At 35.1% G+C, this 13,587-nt stretch overlaps 1 protein-coding gene across 1 annotated transcript in view; it reads left to right on the top strand.

Moving 5' to 3' along the window:
- SLC4A10 (solute carrier family 4, sodium bicarbonate transporter, member 10) overlaps window positions 1-13,587 on the top strand; it is a 250,917-nt gene that overhangs the window by 196,180 nt on the left and 41,150 nt on the right. Inside the window, exons 16-17 of the mRNA XM_010858968.1 lie at window positions 6,551-6,656; window positions 12,491-12,652. Coding sequence (XP_010857270.1) covers window positions 6,551-6,656; window positions 12,491-12,652 — 268 coding nt within the window. The remainder of the gene's footprint in view (window positions 1-6,550; window positions 6,657-12,490; window positions 12,653-13,587) is intronic.

Below are 13,587 nucleotides of genomic sequence, written 5' to 3'. Positions count from 1 at the left end.
CTTTTCCAATGAGTCAGCTCTTTGCATGAGGTGGCCAAAGTACTGGAGTTTCAGCTTTAGCATCATTCCTTCCAAAGAACACCCAGGACCAATCTCCTTTAGAATGGACTGGTTGGATCTCCTGGCAGTCCAAGGGACCCTCAAGAGTCTTCTCCAACACCACAGTTCAAAAGCATCAATTCTTCAGCACTCAGCTTTCTTCAGTGTCCAACTCTCATATCCATATGTGACCACTAGAAAAACCATAGCCTTGACTAGACAGACCTTTGTTGGCAAAGTAATGTCTCTGCTTTTCAGTATGCTATCTAGGCTGGTCATAACTTGACTTCCAAGTGACTTTTAATTTCATGGCTGCAGTCACCATCTGCAGTGATTTTGGAGCCCAAAAAAATAAAGTCTGACACTGTTTCTGCTGTTTCCCCATCTATTTCCCATGAAATGATGGGACCAGATGCCATGATCTTCGTTTTCTGAATGTTGAGCTTTAAGCCAACTTTTTCACTCTCCACTTTCACTTTCATCAAGAGGCTTTTTAGTTCCTCTTCACTTTCTGCCATAAGGGTGATATCATCTGCATATCTGAGGTTATTGATATTTCTCCCGGCAATCTTGATTCCAGCTTGTGCTTCTTCCAGCCCAGCGTTTCTCATGATGTACTCTGCATAGAAGTTAAGTAAGCAGGGTGACAATATACAGCTTTGATGTACTCCTTTTCCTATTTGGAACCAATCTGTTGTTCCATGTCCATTGCATACAAATACTCTTCACATTGACTCCCTCTTCCCTATACTTTCTGTGTTATTGATGTCAAAACATTACATCCTTCTGAATTATGTATCCATTAACATATTTTTATAGTAATAGTTTTTTAAAATACTTTTGTCCTTCAACCCCTATACCAGAAAAAGTGATTTATGTACCATTGTTACAGTATTTTGTGTTTGTCTGTATATTTACCTTTACTAGCAAGCTATATACTTTCATTGCTTTGTGTTGTTGTTCAGCATCCCTTTGTTCGAACTTGATGGAATCCCTTTAGCATTTCTTGTAGGCAGTTATAGTGATGATGAACTCCCTCAGCTGTTTTTTTTTTTTTTAAACATGGAAAGGTTTTATTTTTCCTTCATTTTTCAAGTACCACTTTTTTTTTTTTTTTTTTTTGCCACATATAGTGCTCTTGGTTGGCAGTTTTTCCCTTTTAGCACCTTGAATACATCATCCCACTGCCTTCTGGCCTGTAGAGTTCCTGCTGAAAAATGCAGTGATAGTATTATGGGGCTTCTCTTGCACATGGTGATCCACTTTTCTCTTGTTGCTGTTAGAATTTTCTCTGTAGTTTTCTTTTAACAGTTTGATTATAATGTGTCTTAGTGTGGATTTCTTTGGATTTACTATCATTGGAATCCATTGGATTTCTTAAATATGGATATAATTTCCTTCCTTAGTTTTGGGAAGTTTGGGGGCACTATTTCTTTAAATAAGCTTTCTGTCAGTCATACTCTTTCTTCTTCCAGGGCTCCCATGATGCATATATTGATTTGCTTATGATATCCCATGTGTTCCTCGGGCTTTCTTCACTCTGTTTCATTCTTTTTTCTTATGTCTTATGACTGGATAATTTCAAGTGACCTGTCCTCAAGTTCACTGATTCTTTCTTCAGTTTAATTGAACCTAGTGTTAAATCCTCCTACTGAATTTTTTTTACTTCAATTATTGTATTCTTTAACTCCAAATTTTCTGTTTTGTTCTTTTTAATATTTTATTTTTTGCTGATATTTTCATTTTGTTTATGCATCGTCTTGACCTCATAGAGTATCATTATAATGGCTATTTTAATTCCCTGTCAGGTAATTTATATGCCTCCATTTCTTTAAGATATATTTGATTTATTTTATTCTTTTGTATGGGCCATGTTTCCCTGTTTGTTCATGTATCCCATAACTTTGTTTTAGGATTGGCACACTTGAAATAAAAACCACATCTCATAGCCTTTATAGACTGGCCCTTTCTGCAGAAGACTTCTAATCAGCTTGACTAGAGATTCTGGGGGTCTCTGTAACCTTTTCTTAGAGGGAAGGGAATGTAAATTCTTTGAGCCTGTGTGTGCAATTTCTCAATTAGGTAGAGTTGGCTGATTTCTTTTTCCAGGGACTCATAATGTTTTGCTCTACCTGGGGTCACTCTGTGGTACTGCAAGTTGTCTGGTTTTACGATATGTGTTTGTGTTGAGTTGTGTCTAGTTCTTTATGACCCCATGAACTGTAGCCTGTCAGACCCTCTGTCCATGGAATTTCCCAGGCAAGAATACTGGAGTGGAGTGCCATTTTCTGTTCCAGGGGATCTTCTTGACTCAGGGATTGACCCTGCATCTCCTGCAGGTCCTGCATTGGCAGGCAGATTCTTCACCACTGTGCCACCTAGGAAGTCCTAGTTTTACAGTAGCAAGCTGCTTTGATGTCGCTTGTTCTCAGAGGCCTCCAGATTTCTGCTGTATGCTGACTCCCCATCAGCAGCCTGAATTAGATGAGAAAGATACCAGCCCCTTCTGCACTCTTCTAAAGAGCTTGAACATCAGACATATGCTCCTTTCACTCCTTCCAGAGGGAGAAGCCTCAGATTGTTCTCCTACCCCTAACTGCATTGAGCCATCCTCGTCCCTGAAAGCCAAGTTACCCATTCTTCTTTGTTCTCAGTGGCACCAAGGCATCCAGACTACAATGGTTCTGTCAGTGCTCTGAATTAGGCAAGACAGATACCAGTTCCTCAGTAGCCCTCTGAAAAGCTGGAATGTCAGATACAGCTCTACTTTTCTCTTCACCCTCAGTGTAAAAAGTGTGAGCCAGGTTATTCTCTACCACTGCTTAGCTGTGCCAGCTTAGAAAAGGGGCTGAGGCAATTAAAGTGAAATTGCTCTTCTTATCCATTTGAATGTGGCTTTTCACAGCTTTGCACTCTGGTACTGCAACATCTTGACTAGATTCTAGAATTCTCATTACAGTATTTTGGTCCATATTTTGTTAAATTGCAGTTTCTATGGGGGAAAGAGAGTGGAACTTTGCATTCATCCATCTTGTGATTCACTGCCTCTGTGATTTACTCTTGGGCTGTACTATATTTGTCCTTCTGAGAGTCCTTTCACTGCTTTCTTAGGTCGGAAGCCTTCTTTCCTCCATCCTATATCTTTGTTTACTTACAAGTTATGCTTTCTAATTAATGACACATGCACAAAAAACTAAAATCTGCTAAGAATAAACATTTTTTTTCATTCTTCCTTATATTTGATTTGATGATTTCACTCCATAGAGACCTCTGGGTCCAAAGTAATTTTGCCTTACAGTGTTGATGGTATTGCTTAGAGAAAAGACTGAGGCTATTCTTGGAGTGGTATGTATGTAAGTCTGTAGCAGTTGGGGATGGATTTCTGGTATCAACTATTGTGTAGTCAAACTTTAAACTAGTTCTCATGTTTTTGGCTCCATCTGTTTACTCTGTTTCTTTTTTGAGTATAAACTCTTCTCTTAGTCAAGACCCTCTTTGATATTTTACTCATCAGGCAAGCTCCCTCTTTTACTGCAGTTGGAAGAATATATATATATACACACACACACACACATATATATATATCCTATATAAATATATATATATCCTATATAAATATATATATATATCCTATATAAATATATATATCCTATATAAATTTATAAATTTTATTTTTATATGTAATTACATATATCTGTTTATATATAAATATATACATATATTTATGAGTGAGTGAGTAAGAGAGCACTACCTAGGTTTAAATTCTGGCTCTGGAATTTCTAGCTGTGTAAACTTGGCCCCATGTCACTTGTGTCTCGATATATTCATGTGACAACCTAGTTTAAGGATTAAATGTAAAGGTACTATTATTAGTAGTATTGCTCTTCTGTTCTGCTTTTTCAAAAATCCTATTTTCATATGACTTTCATATTCCGTTTGTTTACATATCTCTCTTTTTGATGTTTCTCCTCGTGTCTCTTTTTATATTATTCCTTAGCTTAGTGAATTATAGGTCATAACAAAATAAACGTGTATTCAGTCCTCTTTTTTAAGGTAGAAGCCAAATCTGATTTTTAATTTTAGAAAATAATCAGTGATTTAATGTAATTTTAATAATTTAAGCTATTTTTTAAATGAAATTATTCTCTCTATTCATATATTATCTTTACTATATTTGCCTAGTGATCTAATGACCCAGAGTCAAAATTGAATGGGAATTTTCTTTCTTTTGATAGATTCTTAGTAGTGAAACTATTTTAATGCTGGTCAGAATTTAATTCTCTTTAAAGAATTGGAAGCAAAAGAAAAAAGAATATCAGCATGTTAGAGAAAAGCCTATTGTTCTTTTTTGTATTACATCAATTGAAAGTTAACAGTTTTATTACATCTTATGAAAAACCAATAAATGAACCAGAAAATAATGATGATAATCATGATGATGATAGGAGCAACAATTACAAAATGCATAAATGTATACATGCCATTTAGTATTTATCATGTTACATATTCTTCATAATAGCTCTACTAGGTAGGCATGTCAAGTCCTCATTTTACTTTATGAGGAAACCAAAGTTTAGAGTGCTTAAATAACTTGCCCATGCCACATAACCAGTGAAGCACAGAGCTTTCTGATACAAAGGCCTGTGTTCTGTGATTATGTACAACTAATCTGGGACTTGGGAACCTATAGATTTGAACAAATTGCATTAATGAATGACTATTACTGCCTCTCAAAGACCTTTGTTTCCCTTTTGCTTTGTCTCCTCCCTCTGATAGCACAGTGGCCACCGCAGCTACTCATAAGGGCTAATGCTTCTTCTCTCATCCCCTTAAAATCCTCATTAACAGCCTTCTCATTGGAATCCTCTGTTTCTTTAATGCTCCAGTCCCAAGTGAGCCCAGGTGGGAATACTCTAACCATCCTTAGTGAGAATAGGTGCAGGCCTGTCTGTATTGCTCAAGTCAAGTAGAATTTTATATAATAATAGACACTGAGTACGCTTTGAAAAATGAATGAGTGGTGATAAAAAAGAACAGACTAAAATTCCTGATGTAGAAAGAGAGACTGTAGCTCAGGCAAAGGAATTTATCAAGTAGAAACTGTAGTATATTTTCCTATAGAAATAATAGTTGAGTTCTACAGTTTAATTAATATCACTAAAATAGCAGTCCAACCTATTTTTAAGTTTTGTAGTATATGTGGGTTAACCTGGGAGCCCAAATATGATTTTTATAAAATGCTTCTAGAAGAAAATGCTCTCTGAAGGGCAAATAATAGACAATGAATTTTTTAAACAAACCATTTGTAAATTGAAGTTAACATCTAAGACCATTAACTTGTTGATAATCTTTGCTTGTGTGTTCTCATTTACTTACAAAGTTATGAAGAATGTGATATCAAAAGCTGTTGTTTATGACATAGTAGTAACAATTGCCCAGATCTTTCCTATTCTTTCCGCTCTTACCCTCAGCATTCATCATGTCACCCGTAGGTAGCTGTTGTTCAGTCACTCAGTTGTGTCCTACTCTTTGCAACCCCGTGGCCTGCAGCAGGCCTGGCTTCCTTGTCCTCCACTATCTTTCAGTCTGCCCAAACTCATGCCCATTGAGTCAGAGATGCCATCCAACCATCTCATCCTCTGTTGTCCTCTTCTCCTCCTGCCCTCAATCTTTCCCAGTATCAGGGTCTTTTCTAATGAGTCGGCTCTTTGCATCAGGTAGTCAAAGGATTGGAGCTTCAGCTTCAGCATCAGTCCTTCCAATGAGTATACGGATGACAGAGGATTGATTTTCTTTTCTTACTGGTTTGCTCTTACCCTCAGCATTCATCTTGTTACCTTGCATATATAGTAGCTATTCAAAAAATTTTTGCATATTGATTGTTTGAGTTTTAATAAGACTATCACTCATCACAAAGAAAAGTATATTCTGAGATACACAGGGTTCTTACTTCAACTTAGCTTTAATTTAAAATTACATAGCATGATTCTAAGTGATCTCTAGAACATGAAATATATATATAAACATATATGATATGTTTTTACAATATTAATAAATAAATTATGAAAATACATTTGGATGTTTATCATTTTTTCCCACTTGACTTATAATTTAGGGGTAAATGGTTGTTGTAAGATTTAGAAAGCATCTTGATTTAAAAGGCCCCCAAAACCTTGTGTTCTAACCTATACTTTAAAAAATTTCCTCTGACTGGAACAGAGAGGGAATGATGTCTCATTCCAGGAAACATTAAAAATGTATATATATTTTTAATATACATTTAATATACATCTTAATATACATTTAATATATATCTTTAATACATATGATAGTAATATATCTATCATATGTCTGAAAATAGCATGTTTTGGAATATTTAGGATGACCTAACTACTTATCTCTCAAATGGAGGAAGGCTGTGACTGGGGAAGAAGGACTACTTACACATCTATTTTAAGTCTGGTCACAAAAATATACTTATTTCATAAAAGACACTGGTCTGTCTTTGCAGATGTAACTGTGTGGAGCCACATAATCCTAGTAATAATACATTGAAGGAATGGAGGGAGTCTAATATTTCTGCCTCTGACATAATTTGGGAGAACCTAACTGTTTCGGTAAGTGAAACATGTCTTGAATCTTATTACTATAAGGTCTTTTTTTGACATTTTGAATGAATTATTGCCACTAAGGTAAATTATTTTAAATAAATACTATTACAAAAGTGATAGTTTTATTTCATCCATTCAAATATGCATAAGTTAACTGGGGGTTTTCTTTCATTATTAAGCTTTTCCAGTAGTTAGTAGTCCTGAATTACTCCAAAAGCACACCTATATGGCATAATGTGACTAGATTAACTGAAAGCACATTAAATAAGAGCAATGTTGACCTAAATTAAACCATATGACAGAACTAAGTCAGCCTTCTGTGTAAAGAATGCTTTTACTTCGCTCCATAATACCGCTCCAGCTGTTCAGAATATGTTGAGGAGGAGGGGATGTTTGTTAATATTTTGGTATAAATATTGAACTTTTGGGGAAAACCAAAGTCACTTTTCTTAAAATTTTGGCACCTCCCTCAGAAAGAGTTTTCTTACTTCCATTTTCTCCTTATCTTCCTTCCATTTAACAAAGAGAATCACAACATATTTTTCATCTATCAAAGTTAAATCTTATACCTTTAAAAATATTTCTGTCTTTCCTTTTTATAATGATATCTTTTTTCCCCTTCATAGTTGAATGTCTCTATTTTTTTTCAGTTCAGTTCAGTTCAGTTGCTCAGTTGTGCCCGACTCTTTGCGACCCCATGAATCGCAGCACGCCAGGCCTCCCTGTCCATCACCAACTCCCGGAGTTCACTCAGACTCACATCCATTGAGTCAGTGATGCCATCCAGCCATCTCATCCTCTGTCGTCCCCTTCTCCTCCTGCCCCCAATCCCTCCCAGCATCAGAGTCTTTCCAATGAGTCGGCTCTTCGCATGAGGTGGCCAAAGTACTGTTTTTCTTAATCTCTTGTAATATTTGTGCACACCTATTTCCATCTATATTTACATCCTTTACTTCTGGTCAATCAAATCTCATAACTTGAAAAATACAAAGATTCTGCTTTTAATAAGTATTAAAATCTGAATCATTCTCGTTTCTTTTCCATTCTTCTCAGTTACAAACATTACAGTCCAAAGCTTCTGCCAATTTACCTACCTGTATAAGCTCAAATCCCATTATAACCATCAGCATAAAACTATATGAACTCTAGTTCATTTCATGAGAAACACATTTTAGTGAGTGAGCCAGTTAGTGATACACACAAACCTTTTTTGTTGCACGATTATAAAACTCTAAACACAGTTCTTACAAGAGCACTTGATCTGTTGCCTATTTTTCTCACTTTTCCTCATTAAGTATTTTTTTCAGAATCAAAATTTTAAAAATTCTATCTTTGACCTGTATCTTACTACCTTTCTTCTTACCCTAGTCATTTGCTCTAAAATGTCTTCACTTTCATTTTTTTTTCTGTTATAGTTAACATTTATTCTGTTGTATTTTTCCTTAGAAAAAAGATTTATCGAACTTTTCCCTTTCAGAGAGCCATTTAAGTTGACCAATAAAAGAAATGATGAGCTGAACAAGAAAGAATGCTACAGTTGTTCAGAAGTTAGACATGGTTGATCCATTCAGCAATGCATCTTCCATTTACATTCCCCTTTTATAAACTATAAAGATATTATATTTTAAGAGTTCCCTGCTTTTGTCCCTCATCTTGGTGTCCCCTACAATACACTTACCCAATAATTTCATCTCTAAATTATTTAATATGAAAATTTACTCTATGTGTTTTATAGTCTTGAATAATTTAATGTTAAATAATAATATTTATTCCATATAGTAGCAAATCCTGAATCATACATTTCTAAGAGACTCATAGCACAATTGATCTACCTAGATCAATATTAGAAGTTTTAGGATCAAGAAGAGTACAGTGAAAAATATTTTGCAATCAAACAAAGCAAATCTAATCCTGAGGTTATTATTATTATTATTTTCTTTGTTAAGTTCTGCACTAGGTGTTAACATTCTGGCAGAAATTTTCATAGTATTTTTCATTAGGTAAAAGCACTGTTTGCAATGAATAATTGCTAATCTTGGCCAGAAATAGCACTTATCACCAAAGGGTATTCAACATAATGAAAAAAACTTACAATTTTAAGTCATTGAGGGCCATAATGATTTGTCTTAATTGTTATTCTATTTTTTTCTCAGCATAACCATCAGGATCATCAAAAGCATTTTATTAATTTTATTAACAGTGCTAATGGCTATTATAACTAGTTTTGTAAAAATGGTCATGTAGTATTTACTCTATGTATTAGTCACTGGATAATTTTTAATTGAATTGTTACATTTCTCATGAACTGTAATTTTTACCTTGCTAACTCAGCAATGGCAAGAACTTTAGCTTTCTTTGATTCCCCCAAATAGCTGTATGCATAGTAAGTGTCCAATAAACATTTAATGATTATTTTGAAAAGCAGTCTCAAATTGCAGATTTACTATTTAATGTAAATGTCTTGGTTTATTTTGTTTTCTAGCTTTATTGAGGTATAATTGACAAATAAAAATTATGTATTTTAGGTATAAAATGTGTTTTGATGAATGTATACAAGGTGAATGATTACCACAATCAAGCTAATTAACACACATAGCACCTCACATAAGCAACCTTTTTACTTGGTGAAAACAATTAAGATCTACTCTCCCAGCAAATTTCAATTATTTAATGCAATATTATTAACCATAGTCACTGTGTTATACACTAGCACTTCATAATTTATTTATCCTGCATAACTGAAACTTTGTTCCCTTCAACCAATATTTCCCCATTTTTCCTCTCTCCCTAGTCATTGGTAACTATCATTCTACTCTCTGCTTCTGAGTTTGACTCTTAGCTTCCACATAGAAGATAAATCATACAGTATTTGTCTTTCTGTGTCTGGCTTGTTTCAATTAGCATTTCTTACAGGTTCATTCATGTTGTTGCAGTAACGTTTCCTTCCTTTTTAAGGGTGAATGATATTCTATTGTATATTTATACTACAGTTTCTTAATCCATTGATCCATTGACAGACATCTAGGTTATTTCCAATCTTGACTATTGTGAATAATGCTTAATTCAAGTGTTTTATAGCAAGCTAGAGTACTTAGGTTTCTATGTTTATATATATATTTTAGCAGTATATCAAAATCTGTCATTATAAGGAATTCCTAGACAAGGTTTAAAATATTCACAGGCAATTAACTAGCAATTGGTTAAGAATTGTTTCAATGCCAGAATTACATATTTAGCTTATACATAAATAAGGGGCAGGACACTAATGCCAACTCTAATTTCTTATTTTATCAAACTTAATTTTTACCAACTTATAAAATTGTTGAAGCTTAAAACGTGTTGAAGAATAATTAGTAGAAATGAGTTTGTCAACAAGCATTTTTTTCATTTTCGTAAGTGAAACCATATGTGAGACTCAAAATAAGAGAACAGGATTTAGATTTAGTTTTCTCTTCCAAATCTTAGGACTTCATGTGTGTGTGTGTGTGTTTTAAGGGTACAGTTGGTATAAATCAGAAAATAAATGTAGAATATAGTAGCTCACAATTTTTCCTTTTTAAATAACATACTGCCCCCCTAAAAGAAAGAAAAATATACTTTTCAAATTTGCTTTGAATTAAAGTGACTAGGCAGGCTAATGGCAATGTATTATAGCTTATAAGACACTTAAATAATTCTTTAAATGGTTTCTATATTACCAAGAATTGAGAACAAGACTCAACCAAGTCCAAGACTTGGAAGACTTTTATATCTGCACAAAAGATAGAAGATGATCACAAATATATAGGTAATGTGTTTACAAAGGAACTTTTAGCTCCTGTTTGTATTTATCCATTCTTTTTTTTATTTACTTTTAATTGGAGGATAATTGCTTTACAGTGTTGTGTTAGTTTCTGTCGTACAACAGCATGAATCAGCCATAAGTATACATATACCTGCTCCCTCTTGAACTTCTCCCCCAACGTCCCACCCCTCTAGGTCATCACAGAGCACCAGCTTGAGCTCCCTGTGTTATACAGCAACTTCCCACCAGCTATCTATTTTGTACATGGCAATGTATATGTTTCAGTGCTACTCTCAGTTCATCCCACCCTCTCCTTCACCCAGTCACAAGTCCAGTCTCTATGTCTGGGCCTCTGTTCTTGCCCTGCAGATAGGTTCATCAGTATCATTTTTCTAGCTTTCTAGCTTCTATCCCATTACTTTGCTTAGTAATTGCTTTACTAGTAAAGCTGAACAAGGGGCAAGAGAAGGGACTAAAAATTTCAAGGATTTGTTTTTGCTACTTTATCCGTTTTAACAGAGTTTTGAGAGAAGGAATAACTAAAGCTATAATTAAGGCTTGGGGATTTTTTTTTTCCCCAATTAGCAAAGTTTCTGTGCTCTGTATTAACTTAACGTGGTTAATTGGAATTCAACTTTAGCTAGCAAAAATGTAGCATTTGCAGTTAGATTAGAAAAAGGAACAGAATTTTTTTAGATAAAGTATACAAACAAAATTTCTCAAAAATCCTAGCCTTACAGGTAACTGTCCCAAGTGATTTTACTAGTTTGTTTTTAGATAACAAGGTAGCGGTCTGTGATTTAGTCTAGAATCTTTCAAAGGTATGTGTTTCCTACTGTACTCCAGGGCTTGAGGCTTTGTTCACTGGACAGTCTCTGCTGGTGATCAATCTGGCAGTCCATATTTCTTCCTAAGATCTTTCTGTACCATGGCACAATTCAATTCCTAATTCAGGCTCAGAATATCTCAGGTACTAGCAAGGTCACTGGATCACTTAAACCATTCTTTTCTGTTTTGAAATAAAAAATTAAAATTTAATGTTCTAATTTTTAAAATGAAATGGTAAAATCCAATCTTATATGAGCTTTAAAAAAAAAACTCTCAATTTCAAAATAATATTGTTTAAAATGCTGTTTTTTCCTCCAAGAAAGAAAAATTTTTTGACTTTGCTGCCACCTCATGGCTAAGACAGCAATTAGAAATGGTTCTTCAGGGGCTTATAAAATATATACCAGGAAAAAAAAAAAAAGAAAGATCATGAATCATTTGTTGTTGTTGTTGTTCTTATATAGTCGCTCAGTCATGTCTGAGTCTTTGTGACTCCATGGAGTATAGTTTGCCAGGCTCCTCTGTCCATGGAATTCTCCAGGCAAGAATCCTGGAGTGGTTTGCCATTTCCTTCTCCAGGGTATCTGCCCTACCCAGGGATGGAACCCGGGTCTTCTGCATTGGCAGGTGGGTTCTTTACCCGTGAGCCACCTGTGAAGCTCCTGAAAAAGTCATAGTAAATATGAACTTTGCCCTGCGCCTATAGTACTTTTTCTCTTTTGTTCTATAATTTAAGTTTGAGCTCCATCTTTGACTTCTAGTTTCACTTAAGTAATAATATATCCTATTTTTTTGTTGTTGCTTTTCTCACCTTGCTTGGGAGCTTTAGGACTAGATAATTCAGAGAATCACTGTTCTCCTTTAATATGCAATAATATTCCCACCAGCTCTGCTGCTGCCCAGCAGTGGTGAGGCCATAGCAAATTACTTACCTTCTCTATACCATATTTTCCTCAGATACAACATGGAAATAATAGCAACTACCTATTTTATAGGGTTGATGTGATACTTAATAAAGACGATGATTGGTGAATCAGTTTTATAGATTTAATTTTTAAAAAGCAAAAATTTTAGAAATAGTTCTTACTCCTCACTACCTATCCAAACATGAGCCTTAATGAAAAACCTTGGCAACTCAACTACAAGTGATCCTAAGACATTAGTTTTCTGAAAGAACTACATCCACCTTTTTTCCTTAATAGCTCCATTTGTTTTACTTCTCTGGCAGGAATGCAAATCACTGCACGGGGAGTATGTTGGACGAGCCTGCGGCCACGAGCACCCCTATGTTCCAGATGTTCTGTTTTGGTCAGTGATCCTCTTCTTTTCCACAGTTACTCTGTCAGCCACGTTGAAGCAGTTCAAGACTAGCCGCTATTTTCCAACCAAGGTACTCAGACTACAGTTTTTCTGATCAAAATGTCTACCAGCATAAAGCATGTTACGGTGATATGTGTATTTTAGGACAAAATAAAGAGCGATTACTGTCATTAAAGGGGCCACTAAGAGGTTTTTGGGTGATTGAGCTGCCATATTAGGAGTGAGGTGTGGTGAGGTGGGGAAGAGGAAGCATTTCGTGAGACTGATGCTGGGAGTGCAGATGGCCTCTAGGCTTATCTCCTAACTTCAAATCCCAGAGATAAACTCCCACGTTCCGACTTTCATTTTTGGAACTCAGAAGCACACACTGCATTACTGATTGTCACTTTCTTGCCCAGTGAACAGTGGGAACTATTCCAGCCTGACAGACACCTCATAGGAGCCACTGTTACATTTTGTAATTGGGAAAGCCCCTGCAAGACTCATTGGAACACTATCCTCTTTTTCATTTTTAAAGTGTCAGTCCCTCCCCCTAACCCACCACGTTTGCATCTGCATATTTGGAAAAGAAAGTAAACAGAGAAACAGCTTAGTTCAATATTTAACACTGCAAAGTAACACCTATAAGGCCTGACTCAGCCAAAAAAGGACTAAGGAAGGAAGGGAGGGAGAGAGAAGAAAAGAAAGAAGAGAAACAAGAAAACAGGCTTTTGAGAGATGAGCTAAAAATTGTGATGAAAATTCTACTCTGGGAAAATGTTTTAAGAACTGTTTGAGAGAAGCTTCTGTTTTTGTTACCTCTTCCTTCCCTAAGTTGGAAGATTCATTTCTTTCCTCCAACAGCTTAATTTGATTAATATAGAATTGATTTTTTCATTAAACTCCTGAATTTTGTATGTGTTTGTGTGTGTGACATAAAGGCATCCTAATAAAAGCCAGATCTTACTGAATATTGTTTAAGGATTTTGCTCAAAGAAGACTTTATAAATGAGAAATAGAATAACT

This window comes from Bison bison, unplaced genomic scaffold (genome assembly GCF_000754665.1).
Source record: "Bison bison bison isolate TAMUID 2011002044 unplaced genomic scaffold, Bison_UMD1.0 scf7180017864452, whole genome shotgun sequence".
NCBI classification, from domain to species: domain Eukaryota; kingdom Metazoa; phylum Chordata; class Mammalia; order Artiodactyla; family Bovidae; genus Bison; species Bison bison.
The sequence above is the reverse complement of the archived record's forward strand: the minus strand, read 5'-3'. Positions and strand labels throughout refer to the sequence as shown.